Genomic DNA, 18,447 nt, shown 5'->3' on the forward strand with positions numbered 1-18,447 from the left:
CAAATAAAGAGAAAACTGAGAAAACCCTCACAGAAAACCACCCAACTGAAATGGCAGACATACATACAAGGAAAAAGAAACAATGGAAATATACAACGAGAAAACAAGAGATAAAATGGCAGTATTAAGCCCTCATATATCAATAATCACTCTAATTGTAAATAGATTGAACTCACCAATCAAAAGACACAGAGTGGCTGGATTGATTAAAAAACAAGATCAAACAATATGCTGCCTCCAAGAAACACATCTCAGCTCTAAAGACAAACACAGGCTCAGAGTGAAGGGATGGAAGACGATACTCCAAGCAGATGGCAACCAAAAGAAAGCAGGTGTAGCCATACTTAGACAAAATAGACTTCAAAATGAAAAAGATAACAAGAGATAAAGATGGACATTATATAATGATAAAAGGGATATTCCATCAAGAAGAAAATGTGGTATACACATACCATGGAATATTATTCAGCCTTGAAAAGGAATAAAATTTGCTAGGTATTTTGTAAAAAATACATGCTACAACATGGATGAACCTTGAAAACATGCTATGTGAAAGAAGCCAGACACAAAAGGCCAAATATTGTATGATTCCATTTATATGAAATGTCCAAAACAGGGCAAATCCATAGAGACAGAAAGTATATTACTGGATGCCAGGAGATGGGGATGGGGGAATTGGTAGTGATTGCTAATGGGTACAGGGGCTTCTTTTTTGGATGATGGAAATGTTCTGGAATTAGTGCTAATGGCTGTACAACCTTGTGAATAAGCTAAAAACCACTGAACTGTACACTTTGGAATGATTAAAATGATGAGTTTTATCTCAATTTTAAAAATCTACCTAATTAAAAAGAATAATGACATTTGTTATACTGGGTAAAGAAACTGAAATTTTGATAAGCAATGGGAAAGAACAAAGATGCCATGAGAGTATTTTTTCAAAATTGTGGCAAAATATACATAATATAGAATTGAACATTTTAACCATTTTTAAGTAGTACAGTAGCATTAAGTACATTCACACTATTGTGCAACCACCCTCACCATCCATCTCCAGAACTTTTCTCATCTTGCCAAACTGAAATTCTACCCATTAAATAGTAAGTTTCCACTTTCCTTTTCCCCTAGTCCTGGCAACCACTAGTCTACCTTCTGTCTCTATGAATTTGACTAGGTACTTCATGTAAGTGGAATCATACAGTATTTGTCCTTTTATGACTGGCTTACTTCACCGAGCATAATGGCTTCAACGTTCATCCATGTTGTGGCATGTGTCAGAATTTCCTTCTTTTCTAAGGCTGAATAATATTCCATTGTATGTATATACCATATTTTCTTTATCCATTCATCTAACAATGGACACTTGAGTTGCTTCCACCTTTTGGCTATTGTGAATAATGCTGCTAATAAACATGGGTATACAAATATCTGTTTGTGTGTCTGCTTTTAAAAAACAGTGATGATCTGTGTTTGAAGGGAGATTTTGAAGGAAGTTTGTTAAAAATGAAACTTTGTGGAAATACACATATCTTTTGCATTAGTTTAAGGATTAATAACTTATTTTAGTTGAAAGACACCCAAAAGAGAACCCAAAGATCAATGGTACTATTTGCTTTAAAGAAACACAAAAGACATAGAAGTATCCATTGCAAATTTATTATGCATTAGGAAGCTTAACTTAAAAACCAATAGCATAGTAAAAAGATATGTTATCTCTGTTCAGAGCAGAACAGGTTTCAAAATATATTTTCTTTTAAATGTATTCAGTCAGTACACAATCCTTTATAAAAGTTGTATATATTTTTTTCTGTCAACATCTTCATTACATTTATAAATACAAGATTTACACAGCACCCCATCAAAAAAAATTTAAAACTCCTTACAAATATCTACATATATTTCATACCTATAAAACTTTCTAAGGAGTGCTCTGTTAAAGATGGGCCCTAGTTAATGGTCCATTTACTGGTGCAGCAAAATACATATAAATCTGTAAAGTTTTCTTTGTCCATAAAACATCTCAAAAAATTAGCAAGACACTTACTGTAGAACTGAGCTTCCTAAACCATCATATTTTAGAAAGGAATTGGATGTACATATTCCCATGAGATTCAAAAGTCAGATAAACAGATGGAAATAAAGACCAAATGAAAACAAATGCATATTACAGAGCAGTTAAGGCAGGAGTGTGATGAATGAGAAAGCTTGAGAAGTAGGACACGGGAGACATGGGGATGAGCAAATAGTAATAACGCATCACATGAGTCTGACTTAGATACAAACTCCACTGGTATCCAGTTACAACTCTCATCCTCAGTTAGGAATGTTTACGTCGTTGAAAACTTTCTTAGAAGCACCCTCCAATTTCTATGTTGTCATGAGAATGCTTGGTGTGTGTTGTTGCTCTGTAAAATCACCTTGGATCTGACCAAGACGCTAGGTCCGGGAATCTGAGTTGCTAGTTATTCATGATTTAAATTTATAAGAAAATTTTCCTTCATCTGGTAAAGGTTATCACTGATCAATATTATTAATGTCCAGAGGTGTATATGCTGAATTTTATTCTAGCCAAGAATAGGAAGTTGAGAGAAGGAAAGGAGAATAAGATTAGGATTTTGTTTGACCTTTGAACAAAGGCAATAGATCCCTGATACTGAGTGACTCTTGGAGCAGCCACTCATAAAAACCTACGAGCTAAGTGGGCAGTTTAGAGACACAGAAAGGAAGAAAATAAAAATGGATTCTTTCTTGCCAGAGACGGCAGTCTCACTACAATCCTGCACCTCCTACTGAAAAGGACATGGAAAAACTTGCTGTCACTCTTACTCCAGAGTTATTAAAGGAAAGCCATCCTTTCTACCAGAGTTATGACTTTCTCTTTATGAGTTTCAAAGTTTGAACTCCAGATAACTTTGAGAGTTGCACATTATTTGCAGGAAAATATTTCAAATCTTAACTTGTTCTAATGTATAAACAGGAAGAAAAAGAATGGAAGAAAAGGAATAGGAGGAGGAAGAGAAGGAAGGCAGAGGAGGAATCCTGCACTTCTCAAACCTCTCCCTGAAGGATGCCACTAGCATCTCCCCTCCAGCACCATGATGTCTCCATGTGGTGTGGCTCCTCCACGGCTCTCAGAGACGGCATCTGCAGAATCCTCCTTTCTGCCGAGTTTATAGCTCAGTGCACTGATTCCCAGGCTCCTCCAAGGAAGAGAGCTCCCAGATGCTGCTGTCTTGCAGCAGTGGCTCAATGTCCTCATCACTTCCCCGTTCCGGGGTGTTGGTCAGGCTGCCGCTGCCGCTGTTGCTATGTTTTTGAATTCCACTGCCTTTACTGTATTCAGGGATGAATAAGGCAACCAGAAAAGACATAAAAACTATACACGCCCCAAATAAAAATGGTGGGCCTGGGATGACAGCTTCCTGATGGGGGTGGGAAACAAATGGAGATGAAGAATTTGGTTAGTCTTTTTAATCCAAAATTCGTCCTGGATGACCCAAAAAAACGTACACCAAAAGGTGCATCATTTTCTCATAAGCAAACGTCATTAACTGTCAAGGCAAATTCCAAGAGAGTGTTTGGAATATGACAGAGGGCAACTAATCACTGCTTTTTGCATCTCTTCTCAATAGCTTAACTAAACCTGTAAGCGACAGGTGTTTATCTCTAATCCCATCCTGTGACCTGAGATCATGCACTCTGTACATGAACATTAATTCCAGTTTTGTATAGAAATCTGTAATAAATATCGCTTAGAAGAAAGGAGGGAAGAAATATCAAATAAATAGTAGAAAAAGCACTCTAGCTCAATTTCTAGCTGGAATTTTAGGTCATTTCATATTTGGCCTGGGCTTCACCAGGTGACAGCATTCTGATCAGAGTAATTGTGTAGGTGAAGACAGAATCTGAACAAAAGTAAGACAAATCTTTTACACAAGACATTAAATCTCTGAACTGATCCCTCTCCAATTCCAAGAGGCCCCAAACACAGCACTTACTACTGTCAAATACAAGAGTAGTATTATACAAATAAGAACACTTTCCAAATTTGAGGTCAGAAGATTTTGCCATAATCAGACACAGTCATTATAAAACTAGACTTATCACCAAATTACCTGCAGGGCAGCACTGTTAGAATTCAATTCCGGTTCCAACTCGGTCAGTTCCACATGGAACATGTAGAATATGAAGCCATACAGTGCTGGCCCTAGGCCATTACACAGTCCTCTTATTCCAGTTATGATCCCCTGGGCAACGCCTAAATCAGAACAAAGAGAAGAGAGCCAGTCTCCTCAGAAAAGCCTTTCAAGACTGGAGACTTAACGGTACCTGCTTACAAACTACAATATATGTACTGATTCAGCTGCATTGAGTAGTCCATGCTGAGGAAAGGAGATCAGGGACTTCACCCATCATATTTTCATTCATTGCACAAATGTTTTCTTGGTTTTATTATGTCCTTTTAATGTTATCCTCACTCTCTGCCCTAAGATCTATAAGGAGATGAAATGAAAGTGATGTTTCTGAAATCCTCTGGGGCTGAATTCCTCCCATAATACCTAGATCTTCCTATAAATGGGGAATGATAAAATGAAAAGAACTTTAATATTCTCCATTTACAGGCAATTTCCACTTTTCTGTGGATTGATATTTTCCTGTTCTACTCATTTAATAGTGCTTTTTACAATAAGAATCTTCCCTTTGCCTCTTGCAGCCCTGCCCACATGTGAGTCCACAGTAGTCCTGATGCTGTTGTGCTCCTGGCACCTCTGGGCAGACTCCATCCCTCGTGATGACCTCTGCATTGCACATGCATCTCTCTACAGACCTGCACTGAAAAATCCCAGAAATGTCAATTTCTAGATATCTCTAGTTTCTAACATGGCAGGTAAAAAATTAGCTTGAACCATATGAAACGGATGTTTCTGTAAGTCAAAAATGGTAAAATATAATTCAACCTAATACAATGTGTTCTAATAATTTTGTATGCTGACATTTAGAAAACATCTGTACTAGTACATATAAGCATAAAAAGGGCCAAAGAAAATTCATATCCTGAAAGACAGGACAGTGTCTGTCAGACACCAAGGCAGTGCCCATCCTCTATGGATGGCTCACGCCTTCACTTCAAACACAACACCTCCCCAAGGATGTGCAGCTAGCTGAGTTACCAGAGCCAGGTGACACACAGAATCTGTGGTCCTCAAGTGACACTATTTAAAAATGGATATGAATAAGATGGCTAATTCCTGATACGGGAAAATAGGTACAATGAATAAACTATCTTTTCCAATCTAGTTTTTTAATGAAACTTTTTATACAGCTCTACTAAGATATTTAAAACATTTTCCTTCTAAAATTCACTACTTCCTGACTATAGTAAGGCGAGCCATTAAGAGAGGGCGAAGGAAAAGGCTTAATTCTGGCAGTGAGAACTGCCTGACAGGGAAGCAAGAGGCACAAGAAGGATGACATGGTAGAATGCTGCTCTCCACAAAGTCATCTTAATTTTGTCTCTCACTCTGAATCCAATTATCAACAACTACACAGATTTATTTTTTCTTTATTCTCTCAAAGAATCATTTCCTAAATTAAGCTAATGAACTTTGAGTGATTGCAAATTAAAGAAATTTTAGTGATTACAGTGATTAAATAAAGAACTCATTGCTTTACTAACTAGTCTATCACTATTTAACAGATATCTATTAAAATATGATTATAGTCTAGTTAATTCTGATAGTAACACACAAAAGCGGAGTCAAAACTGAAAAGAGAAAACGGATAGTTCTAGTTCTAATTCTTAGTATTCTGAACTGCTGAGTCTAGATTTTAAAAATATGAGATAAAAGCAGAGAGGAAAACAGAATTTTCCTATTTGCCAAAGTAAATAGGTATGATCATTGAGAAGGGACCACATGACTGTCACCTCCTGCTCTGCTGTCATGTAGAGAAGCTCAAAGCTGCTCATGCTTCTGGCTGGTATGTCTCTGCTGAAGGAAGAAAGCAGTGAGGGGACAGCGACCTCACCTTGCTGATCTGACTCTGCATTCCGAGAGACGAGGGCGCTGACTGCTGGAAACGTGATGCTGGACATGGCGGCCACAGTCCCTGCTGCCCACATCATCCTGCAAGGACAGGACAGGCTGTGATCAGGCAGCAGGCCAGCCCCAAGGAGCCTGCTGTTCAGAGTTCAATCAGTGGCAAAAGCACAAAATGCTTTCTGTTTTCTTGTGTTAAGTTCTATTTATTTTTCCCTCTTTCAAAATGGATTTTTTTGGGCCGGCCCCATGGCTTAGTGGTTAAGTGCGCGCGCTCCGCTACTGGCAGCCCAGGTTCAGATCCCAGGCATGCACCAACGCACCGCTTCTCTGGCCATGCTGAGGCCACGTCCCACATACAGCAACTAGAAGGATGTGCAACTACAACGTAACAACTATCTACTGGGGCTTTGGGGGGGAAAAAAAAAAGAGGAGGAGGATTGGCAATAGACATTAGCTCAGAGTCGGTCTTCCGCAGCAAAATGAGGAGGATTAGCATGGATGTTAGCTCAGGGCTGATCTTCCTCACACAAATAAATAAATAAATAAATAAACAAACAAATAAATAAAAACTGTTTAAAAACAACAACAACAAAAAAAAACAAAATGGATTTTTTTTTAACCTGGGGAAAGTTATACATTACACTGTTAGTACTGATCACTTCACAGGTTGGGAAAGTTTCATTATTTTATTTTGCCTCTTTCAAAATCTGTTCTTCTTACCGGTTTCCCTATTACCATCTTTAGATGTAAGCTCAGTGAATTTCAAAAGGATTTCCTGTCTATAAATACATTTTTCCCACCGATTTTCCACTTTTCTCTTTGTATTTTTCAAAGGATCACCTTCACACTGCCCTCCCACTGCTCAGTTTGCTACCCCTTAACAAAGCGTCATGTGCCACCAAGAGAAAAAACAGAGACCTGAAGGTCAGGATGACATCCTACAGACTTCCAAAGCCTGCTTCCTTCAGACCTTTGTCCTTCTCTCAACGAAAGGGGCTTAAGCGTATGTCAATATTAAGTATGAATGTGAGGAAAGTGAGACCCCAACTGGGCTTAAAACCCACTTGGCCAGACTTCCTTGAGGATGGCTGACATGCATGTACGTCCTTACTGAAAAAGAAAAACTCTTCAGGTCAACAAAATCTTTTTAACGTGGCATGAATTTGACTGAATCAGCTACTGAATCAAAGGTCATAGGACTGAAATCTTTTTTTTTTTTTTTTTGTGAGGAGATCAGCCTTGTGCTAACATCTGCCAATCCTCCTCTTTCTTTGCTGAGGAAGACTGGCCCTGGGCTAACATCCGTGCCCATCTTCCTCCACTTTATATGGGACGCCGCCACAGCATGGCTTGCCAAGCGGTGCGTTGGTGCGCACCCAGGATCCGAACCAGCGAATCCCGGGCCGCCGCAGCAGAGTGCGCACACTTAACCACTTGCGCCACCGGGCCGGCCCCGGACTGAAATCTTAAAGAACAAGAATAATCCACCACTGACCACTAAACTGCTAAAGCATTTCTAGTTTCTCTAAACTATATCATCCATTTACATATGCAAAATGAGGACCAATTCTAATATTTAAAATGGAGATAAGAGCTCTGGTATTTGGTAACCAGGGACATAGGGAAACTTACAACATAACAAAACAGCACTTGAGATTCTTTTTATTTATTAGTATTCCATAGGGCTTTCTTTGACCTTCTTTCCTGTTTATGGGAATCTAACATGCTAGCAGTAATAACTGCCTCACAATACACATATTTTGGAAGAGATTTTGGTGTTCATCTAATTCAAATGCTTTATGTCATAAAGGTTATGTCACTATCCAGGGTCACTCAGCTAATTATGGCAGCGAATCCTGCCATAATCAGTCATTTTTCCCTGTCTTCTTATTTGGTTTTTGACTATATGTGATACATCCCTAAAAACTGACAAACATGTTTAAAAAGTAGACATAAAATTTTTGGGGGCGTCGGAGGAGGAAGAACAAACATTCAATTAAGTAACAACTCACTGAAAGCCCACTGAGATGAAGGCAATCTTTACAAAGAATCCCAAATCACCTAGCTCAACTCTTCCCCAAAGTAAGTCTAAACAGTTTTTGAAATATCGAACATACCAAACCAGTAAAATAAAATAACCTTTGCTTCCTTCACATCACAGTCAACCAACTTGAGCTCCTCTAAAAGACGCATCTGTCTGTTAGTTCAGGAGAATCCATGGGAGAGGCTTACCAGGCTTGAGATCCAAAACCGTACCAGGCTAACTGGAACATCTGGAAGCCCAAGCCAAGGAGGACGGTATTCTTATTCCCTAGTGATCTCATCAAGATGGTAAGAAAGACTGTCTGTAAAGCAAAGGAGATAATTCTGAGAAACCATGTGAACACACAGATTTAAGGCAAGCTCTATGAGGGAAGCCCATTAATGATGACCAGGGACCTATAAGGGCACACTGCCTGACCTGAGACTTTAAAGACCATGCAGAACTCATGTAGTTCTAGAGGGGTGGAGCTTCAGGGGCTCCCCGACTGACCTAGAGCTCGGGGCCTTCAGCCTCCTCCCCAGAAGCTTATTTATCTGATGCTCTGCTAGCACTTCCTAAAAGGCCATCATAGCATTCACCAGTCGTGATTGAGAGGGACACACCTCAGTCTCTTTGGAGAAATACCAATCACTTAACCAGCGAATAGCAAACCCCTGCTGAATATTTACAGAATATGTAGGATTTTGCTAGAGGTTAACAGTTTCACAAAGTTGCATTGATATAAATTTGATCTTAAAAAATATACACTCAGCTAAAAAACTAGTTGAGATAGTCTGAAAAGGCATAGGATAAAAGATGAGTCTAGGCTAATTGACTAATCAGAGTTAATAAAAAAAAAACAAAATCATGAACAACTTGCAAGTTTAACATAATTTACATTTGCTGATACAGTTCAACAAAAAAATAAAAGACTTTACCTTGATGCATTCCTATGAGCCTGTCAATTCTAATATTTGGGTAAAACAGTTTTGCAGCTACCTCATTTCTCAAGAGTTATCATAGAAGAGAGCTCCGCTTGGCCTACCGTGCTTTAAAGCAGCACATAGCTGTTTCAGGGAAACAGCCTCCAGGCAGTTCCACACGATATAGTGAATGTACCTAAGCACGTCAGTAAACTACTTGAAAGGACATATGCCCCGCCTTTTGTCATCCCATATTTATACAGTCATGCAAGCATAAGGACATTTCAGTCAAAGAACTGCCTACATGTTCCCTTATGGTGGTCCCATAAGATTAGTACCATACAGCCTAGGTGTGCAGTAGGCTATACCATCTAGGTTTGTGTAAGTACACTCTATGATGTTCCCACAATGACAAAATTGCCAAACGATGTATTTCTCAGAACGTATCCCCACCATTAAGCGACACACAACTGTAATGGGGAAACGTTTAATGCTCTTTACTCAACACATATATTCTAATGCAGTGATTTTCCACATTTCTTCAGTCTTGGGGATAGCACGGGTTGGAACAGCTACTGATCTTCATTTCTGCTTTTCACTTCCACTTACTTTTCAACATGAAAATAATATGGAAATATTCTCCAGGTTAAGTTAATTTTGCAATATCCAGAGTCAGATTGTGGTTGGTAGTTGTAAAAGCAAATTTTTACTTGCTGAATTGACCTAGTAGAGGTACCAAGTATTCTAAAAAGTACTGAAAGATTGTACTAAACTCCTCCTAAATCACAACTTTAACATTCTATTTAAAATGGAATGGCTCTGTGGACTGTATCCAAGTCAGTTTACTGGCTTTGATATTGTTTGAGATGTTGCCATGGCAGGAGAAAGAGAGGGACTGAGGTAGGGGTGCAGGGGATCTCCATGAACAGTCTTTGCAGCTTCCAGTGAATCTACCATTATTTCAGAATAAAAGCGTTAAAAAAGGGAGGATGGGTAAAAATGACACTCACCTGAGCCACAATAGACAGAATCCCTACCATAGCTATGAATGCTGCAATTTTAACAGATCCAAAACCTATGACCTGTGGAAATGCAAAGAAAATACTTTTGTAATACAGATATTATAAAAATAATCAGTGTTACATTCTATTAAAGCCATAAGAAAGAATAATTGAAGAAAGTTAATAAAACCTTAACAATGGCAAATTAAGGCAGTGCCGAAAGTTGAACCCATTTAATCAGTAATTTATATCTAAATATCATATAAGAAATCATTACAAGCAGACACAACTTTTTTTTTTTTTTTGTGGTGAGAAAGTTGGCCCTGAGCTAACATTTGTTGCCAATCTCCCTCTTTTTGCTTGAGGAAGATTGTCCCTGAGCTAACATCTGTACCAATCTTCCTCTATTTTGTATGTGGGACACAACCACAGCATGGCTTGATGAGCAGCGTGTAGGTCTGTGCCTGGGTTCCAAACCCACAAAGCCGGGGCTACCAAAGCCAAGCATGCGAACTTAACTACTACACCATCAGGCTGGCCCTTGATTTAACTTTTAAGGTAATATTTTCTATTATAGGTCTACCTATCGTTTCCTATCCCTCTCCATCCTCAATCCACCAAGAGACAAATATAACATTAACATTATCAAGCATTACAGAGAACATGAAGAAAATGATTTGACTTTTGATACTGCCAATACAGCATTTGCTCACTAGCAAAGTCAGTGGCTCTTAACTTTGGCTGCACATTAAAATCATGTGGGCAACAGAAAAGGGGAGAGGAGGCGGGAGGAGAGGGGGGCAATGAAATGCTAGAATCCACTTGAGACCAATTAAAGCAGATTCTCTGGGCCCAGGCATAGGTATATTTTAAAAAGCTTCCATGGTGATTCTAATGATCAGCCAAAGTTAGCTGGCAATGATTTCTAAGCCTCTTAACCTTAACAGTAGCTCTGAAATGCCTAAAACTTTTTAAGTTTTAAATATCAAGTTTTTAAAAAGTTAAATTATTTTAACCTCTATTGAAATTCTATAAAATTCAGAAAAAGGACTTTAAAAATTATTGTATATGTTCTTCTCATTTCATACTTCACTGTCTTGCTTCAAGTCACACAACTAGCTAATAAAAGAACTAGAGCTAGACTGGTTCCCAAATCAGTGCTGCTGACATTAACAATATTCTATTACTCTCTAATCAAATGCAATTTTTTCTAAAAAATGAGAACCTGAAATTGTAGCCTTAGGGATTATTTCTCAGCCTATATTTGTAAATATATATATATATATTTTAAATAGCTTTACTGAGGTAGAACTTAAATACCACACAATTTATCATAAGTGTGCAATTCAATGGTTAGTATACTCACAGAGCTGGGCAACCATCACCACAACCCATTTTACCAGGTCTCATCACTCCTCAAGAAACATGGACCCTATTAGGAGTTCCATTCCTCTGTTTACCCCTCCGCCCATCAGTAATCTACTTCTCTCTACCAATTTGTTTATTCTGAGCATTTCATATAAATGGAATCATACAATATACGGGGTCCTGGCTTTTTTCACTTAGCATAATGTTTTCAAAGTCCACCTATGTTGTAGGATGTATCAGTGCTTCATTGCTTTTTATTGCTAAATAATAACATTCCACTGTATGGCTCTACCACATTTGTTGATCCATTTCATCAGTTGATAGACATTTGGGTTGTCTATAGCTTTTGACTATTATGAATAATAATTTGTGTAAAAGTTTCTGTGTAGACATGTGTTTTCATTTCTCTTGGCTACATACCTAGGAATAGATTTGCTGGGAACCCTATGTTGAACACCTTGAGGAACTGCCAGACTCTTTTCCACAGTAGCTACACCATTTTATATTCCCACTGGCATGTATGAGAGTCTCCCATTTCTCCATATCCTTGTCTGTCTTTTTGATTATAGGTATCTTGGCAGCTGGGAAGTGGTACCTCACTGTTTTGAGTTGCATTTCTTTGATGGCTAATGATGTTAAGTATCTTTTCATGTGCTTATTGGCCGTTTATATATCTTCCTTGCAGAAATATCTATTCAAAATCCTTTGCCTATTTTTTCAGTTGGGTTGTCTTTTTATTGTTGAGTTTTACTACAAGTTCTTTATATATACTGGACACAAGTTCCTTATCATATATATGATTTGCAAATATCAAATGTAGTTTTAACTAAAATGTGTATGTTTGTTAACCTCTCTTAAAAGCAAGCACAAATACAAAATAACATCGAATGCTTCTGATTTTTTCTAATTGGTGGTGGTGGTGTCATAAGTACATCCATAGGAAAAAAAGGTAAAAAATGAAAATATTCACAGTTGTCTATTATCCGTGTGAGGGATAAGATATGATTTTTTCACTTTCTTCCTTGGGTTTTCCCATTTTTCCTATATTATTTTCTACATTAAATGCATACATAATTATGAATGCATATATAATTTTCTACATTAAATGCACTATCTCACCACTCTTCCCTCTAAATCTCCAGCATCCACCCACCAAAAATGAGCAAAACAGAAATAGAACTGCTTGAAAAAATGTTTTACCTATATGCCACCATATAAAATATTACAGTCTCATACTCTCAGGAAAACTGTGAGGATGGCAAATTTAACAAGTTTCATTTAAGAATATCTCCAAAAATACAAGAATTTATCTTGGGGGGAGGCTTGCCCTGCCAAAGTGGAGTAAACCAATAAGAGAAGGACTTCCAGTGAAATCCATAAAAGACCAAGGCAGGATTGCAATGCAAGGCAACTCAGGTCTCAGCAATCAAAACCTGAAACAACAGTTGGAAAAAGGAACATTTTTTTAAATTACCTTAAGTCAATTGCCTTTTGGGGGGACAAAATAAAGAGTAAATTTTTAAGGAAGAAAAAATCAGGGGAGAGAAATATTATCTTGATTATCGCTTGTGAGCCACCTCAAAGTCTACAGTGGCGTTGAGTTATGGCCTACTGAAGATGGCTCTGCAAGCTGGCTGTGATTAGACTCAGGGCAGGGCATCTCTGAAATAAACTCTACCTCTCTGTGAAATTTAATGGATATTATTAAAGATTTAAAACATTATGCTAAATCCTGTTTCTGCTAATTCTCTTTCTGCATAACTCTCAAGGAAATTTTTTCTACAGTAAACATTTCACTATATTTTAAAACATCATTGCATTAAATGTCTCCTGACTACTAACTGTATGTCAGCACCTACATTTACAACTAGGAGCAAATTCACATTTTTTCCTCCACACTGTTTTCCCCAAAATACCTTTAGACAGACCCCAACCTTTGATTTTCCTCATGTTCAAAAGCTATCAGGCACCCACTACTCACCTGCCTGAGATAGAGGAAAAAACTTGAATACTGTCCAGCCTCAGGAAGGTATGAAAGGAACACGGTGATGCAGATTAGTAAGACAGTAGAATCTTTTCCAACTTTCTTCAGTGACTAGGAATAAACAGAAAGAGAAACACATACAAAGCAAATAGAAACTAATGTCACTGATATTCTGTGATACTGGCTTCACTGTTTTCATGTATTAAGGTGGATAACAAAAGTTGAGGGGATTATAAAAGGAAGTGAACCTTAACATTAAATCTATCACCGTCTCCTATCGAAGTTCTAATTTCAGAGGTATGTAGTTCAAATATTACAGGCCTTTCTTTTAAACACTTTCTCATCTCTGTTAACAATACTGGTTCACATCCTTCAACATCCTATGAACAGACCCTGAAAAACACTGCTCCAGAACCTTTTAAGAATATCTCATCTCTCTCTTTCATTCATAATATAACTCCTTTAAAGCCATAAACACTATGGGGTTTTCAGTACACACAAATTCGCTCTATTCTTTAAAATGTTAATATTCAAGTTGCTGGTAAAACTGGTAGACAAATAAGTATGCTCCAGCTGTGGGGTCAGTGATAACAAGATTCTCTGACTAGTAACAACTTTTTGAATGTTACAACCTTGTCCAAAAATCCTTCTTACATTCCTTTCCACACAGGATCGTTGAGGAGACCAAAAGGTGCATCGTTTCTAAGGAGTGGAGAGTGCTGCAGAGCATTCTAGTCATCATAACTGTAACATTAATATAACTAATAGCAAAAGCAGCTACTGTCTATCGAGACCTTGCTGCACACCAGACACTAGACCAGCTAATTTATATACATTCACTGTAACCCTCACAACAGCCCTGAAAAGGCAGCCACAGTCGTTCCCTTCACAGAGGAGTTTCCCTGTGTAACTTGATCACTACATGACAAGAAGGTGGGAGGCCTGACTGGCTCCCGGGTCCACGTTTGGTCTCCTTCTCCAAGAACCTCCTTTTGATGTCTGCCATCACGGCACAAACAGAATGGGCAGGGTCCCCAGATCATGGGGCTTTTTAGAAAAGAATTTCTAAGTTAGTTTTCCTATTATGTGTATTTTTCCTAAAAAGTAGATATGGGGTGAAAAAAGCAAAAATCGGATCTCTGGTTATTTTTTTTCTGGACATATTTTCTTCAAGAGCAACTGCAAACCAGATAAGGTGGGAGAAGGGGAGAGAGAAGATTCTTCTCTCAGTACTTTTTTTAGTTGTTAATGGGATCTCCCCCATACCAAAAAATGAATTATGGAAAACAAATAATCCATTCAATCTGCAAAATATAAGTTCAAAGCCTCTGGTCAAAGTGGATGTACATTAAGAATATAGAAAATAACTACTTTAGTCAAAGCAAATGCATTTATCCTTTCTGAATTTAAGTGAATGAAAACGGCCACTTCAAATGGCCACCTTTACCTATTTTGTCAAAAAAGGTATGAAAACAACCATGCAAAAAGAAAAAAAAAAGACCAACTTCTTTCCCAAACCCTCATCAGGGATTAACTGGACATTTTTTCTCTCTTCCCTTATGATAACTACATGCTTGACTTAAGAAGTATCAATTCTATATATGCATTGGTACACAGACTACCTCAGTCCCTTACTTGCGATTAAATTTTTTCTATTTTTCTGGAATAAGAAATAGATCAACAATTTCTGGGATGCTTGAAATGTTCTTTTGTTTGCATGGCTTAGAAAGATATTTAGGAAAGTAAATGTTTTGTTTTTATTTACCGCAAAAGGGTCTGCTTGTTTCCAAGAAATCTGAGCTCCCCAGGAGAAGGGTCTCATTTTCTCTGGCAAAGATTCTGGAACAGCCAATAAGATGAAGCAGATGTCCAGAAGAGCCACCACTGTGGCCACTAGCACAACGAGGCTGTCTCCATAATTGGCTGAGAGGTATGCTCCAATGGCTGGGCTGCTGACCAGACTGGCTGCAAAGGTGGCCGAGACCTGTGGGAAAGCACACTCTCATCGAGGGTCCCATCTGCTGCAGGTGCACACCTATGTTCCCGTTCTCACCCAGAATCCCACAGGTGCATACCTACCACCATCTTTCCCTGGCTTTAAAGAAGACAAAAAAGAGTGTTGCACATAAATTTTAAGAATGAAAGAATTAAAATAACTTTGTCTTGGGGGCCGGCCCAGTGGTATAGCAGTTAAGTGCGTGCGCTCAGCTTGGGCAGCCCAGGGTTCGCAGGTTCGGATCCTGGGCACGCACCAATGCACCGCTTGTCAAGCCATGCTGTGGTGACGTCCCATATAAAGTAGAGGAAGATGGGCACGGATGTTAGTCCAGGGCCAATCTACCTCAGCAAAAAGAGGAGGATTAGCATTGGATGTTAGCTCAGGACTGATCTTCCTCACACACACACAAAAATAATAATAATAATTTTGTTTTAAGAATTTGTTCACAAACTATTAACTAATTGGGGATATCCCGGAAAGCTACAAGAGTAAAAAATAATGATCTCATTAGAAATAAAAATTATGAAAACCTTCCCCATAAATAAAACATACACACTTTAGTCTTCTTTAATTGGGGAATGGTGATATGAGGAGAAAGGTATGAAAAAACTTCCTGCAGAGCTGATGATAAAATCTACAAATCCCTCAGAGACCGTGCTTGATTTCATCTTCTAAAAACATGCACTGTTTCACCCTCTTATTATTTGGTGACCATTTCATTAGCACTGAGAAGGGGAAAAAAATCGCTGATATTCTTAGAAAGACAAAAAGCTATAACAACAACAAAAAACCCAAAAAGATTTGTTGAGAGAGAGGTAAAAGTTTTTTAACTAGAGAGATCCCTGAGCTGGATTTCTGTCACGCTGTCACCTCCAACCTCCTCCATCTAATAACAGAGACCACAGAGCCAACTGATCACACTTGCAACTTGAATCTAGGGTTCCCAGGTGCTAGGGAAGCACCGTTGCAGGGTCCTCTGGTGCCAACACTAACAATCTCATATCTGCTCAAAATGGGTCATTCATTCATAAAAGAGTTTTCCATTATCTTAATCCTCACCACACTTTTGCATGTAAATTGAGAAGATACTCTATTACTCAATGTACAAATAAAGAAACAGCAATAGAAAGTTAAACAATTGTCTTAAGTTCACATAGATGAGCAAGAACTCGAAAGCCATTTTCCAATCTCTCAAATTAATCTTTCCAACGAAAAGGTACCGTAAGACTTATAGCCGTTAAATTTCAGCTGAAATTGCTTTTTATAGAATCTAAAGATCATGGAGTATACAGAAGAAAACACTCAATCATTTATTTCATTATTCGTCAAAAAGACATTTTTAATTCTATCATAACTGTCTTCTAACCAACTAGACATTTGCTAAGCTACAGATTGTTCAATAACTCAAAATGTGGTCATTAAGAACAATGGAATTAAATTATTATCTATATAACAACAGTTTAATATATAAGAATACATTTGATACATGAGTTTTGAATAAAAATGACTGCCTTTTACTAAGCACTGTCCCCCTAGATTTAGAGACGATACAGTAGCTCCTTCAGATGTAAAGGAGGAAAAAGAATGATTGAATACAAAATTAATGCTCATTAATAAATGATATACTCCAAACTGTGGTACTTAAATTCATCTTTCCCATCCATGTGATGCACCCTGCAACACTGCTCTGAGGAAGAAGTGCTCTATTTTCTGGTATTTCCATAGTTTAAATATTTGTAAACTGCCATGGAGAAAACCTGAAATTAGCAAAGGCAGAAATCTTGTTGAGAATTTTTCCTTTAAATCTTGCAAAACAGACGAAGAAAGAGCATTACTATTTACAAGTCTACGTATGAAGAGCCAACAGCCTCACAGAACTGACTTAGATGGCACAGCAGGGCAGATGCTCTCAGAGACAGAGGAGCAGGCCCACACCCTCCTCCTAACACAGCTCAATTCGATTAGGTCCCTCAGTGCTCAGGATTCCCTCCTTCCATCCTCCCTCTACTACTGCCCACCTACAACACTCTAGTCTTCCTCCCTCCATTCCCTGAGTAGCAGACGGAAGCAGGTATAGCATCTGGAGATCAATTTAGTTTCTTCAAGTATGCAAAAAGTAAATTATTATATATATATAGCAACAGTGAAAAACAATAGGAATTTAGTGGGAAAAATCTCTGCTATTAAACTATACTACAGTGAATATTCTCGGAGCCAATTTAATCATGTGGAACACGGAAATAAAAATATCTCGGATCTATGACCCCATAAAATTCTATGCAAAGTGTGTCTTTTCTTAAAACTTAGAGGAGCCTACTTGCTTAGTTTGTATATTTATCTAAATCCCTCTTTCACTTAATACTCAATATGATTCTGGTGAATAGACCTAAAGGATGACTTTACCACAACAATCACTCAATGAGCGTTAACTTACTTAATATGACTATTCATTGCTGTGTCCCTGAAAGAATTACCACTTTCTTGGTTTACTGGAGGAGTTTCAGTAAGGAAGGTGTACTTATTTTATATATTCTTTAACAAATCTCAAAAACGCTCCTTAGAACCTCAGGTAAACTTGATTGACAATCCTGTAATTAATTGGCAAATAAATCCTCCCATATTTGTAAGATACATAGCCTGCAAGCTTTTTTTTTTTTTTTTTTTTAGTTCTGTCACTTAAACATCTGACATGTAGGGGTAAATGTTAAGATTAGTCACTGGCCAAGATCCTGAGTCCCGTGACCAAGTTCAGGCAGCCTTACCTACTGGCTGAGAGCACACTTCAGCTGGGCACTCCTCTCAATAACTTCTCTCAGCACCCCTATCAGCAGGCATTATCATAACTGCCATTTTACAGATGAAGGATTGAGCTAGAGAGGTGGAGTCACTTCGGTTCCAGAACTCTCTCTCTGAAATCTTTCCTTACAGCACTACTGCTCAGCACAACAGCTTTGAGAATGTTTTTTCTGCTGAAAGCAAGGAACTAAAATCTAATAAAATTGGAGGGGACATGGGTATCTTTTCTTTTTTCCTTTTTTCTCCCCAAAGCTCCAATGGACAGTTGTATGTCATAGTTGTCCATCCTTCTAGTTGCCACGCTGCCTCAGC

The 18,447-nt window shown here is 38.2% G+C and overlaps 1 protein-coding gene across 1 annotated transcript in view; it reads right to left on the minus strand.

Annotated features, from left to right (window-relative positions):
* Positions 1-1,634: 1,634 nt before the first annotated feature.
* MFSD14B (major facilitator superfamily domain containing 14B) overlaps positions 1,635-18,447 on the minus strand; it is a 76,753-nt gene continuing 59,940 nt past the window's right edge. The window contains exons 6-12 of the mRNA XM_058566124.1: positions 15,106-15,324; positions 13,338-13,451; positions 9,998-10,069; positions 8,274-8,386; positions 6,028-6,125; positions 4,116-4,258; positions 1,635-3,422 (exon numbers count right to left, since the gene is read on the minus strand). Of these exons, the coding sequence (XP_058422107.1) occupies positions 3,171-3,422; positions 4,116-4,258; positions 6,028-6,125; positions 8,274-8,386; positions 9,998-10,069; positions 13,338-13,451; positions 15,106-15,324 (1,011 nt within the window). The 3' untranslated portion in view covers positions 1,635-3,170. The remainder of the gene's footprint in view (positions 3,423-4,115; positions 4,259-6,027; positions 6,126-8,273; positions 8,387-9,997; positions 10,070-13,337; positions 13,452-15,105; positions 15,325-18,447) is intronic.

This window comes from Diceros bicornis, chromosome 22 (genome assembly GCF_020826845.1).
Source record: "Diceros bicornis minor isolate mBicDic1 chromosome 22, mDicBic1.mat.cur, whole genome shotgun sequence".
Taxonomy (NCBI): Eukaryota; Metazoa; Chordata; class Mammalia; order Perissodactyla; family Rhinocerotidae; genus Diceros; species Diceros bicornis.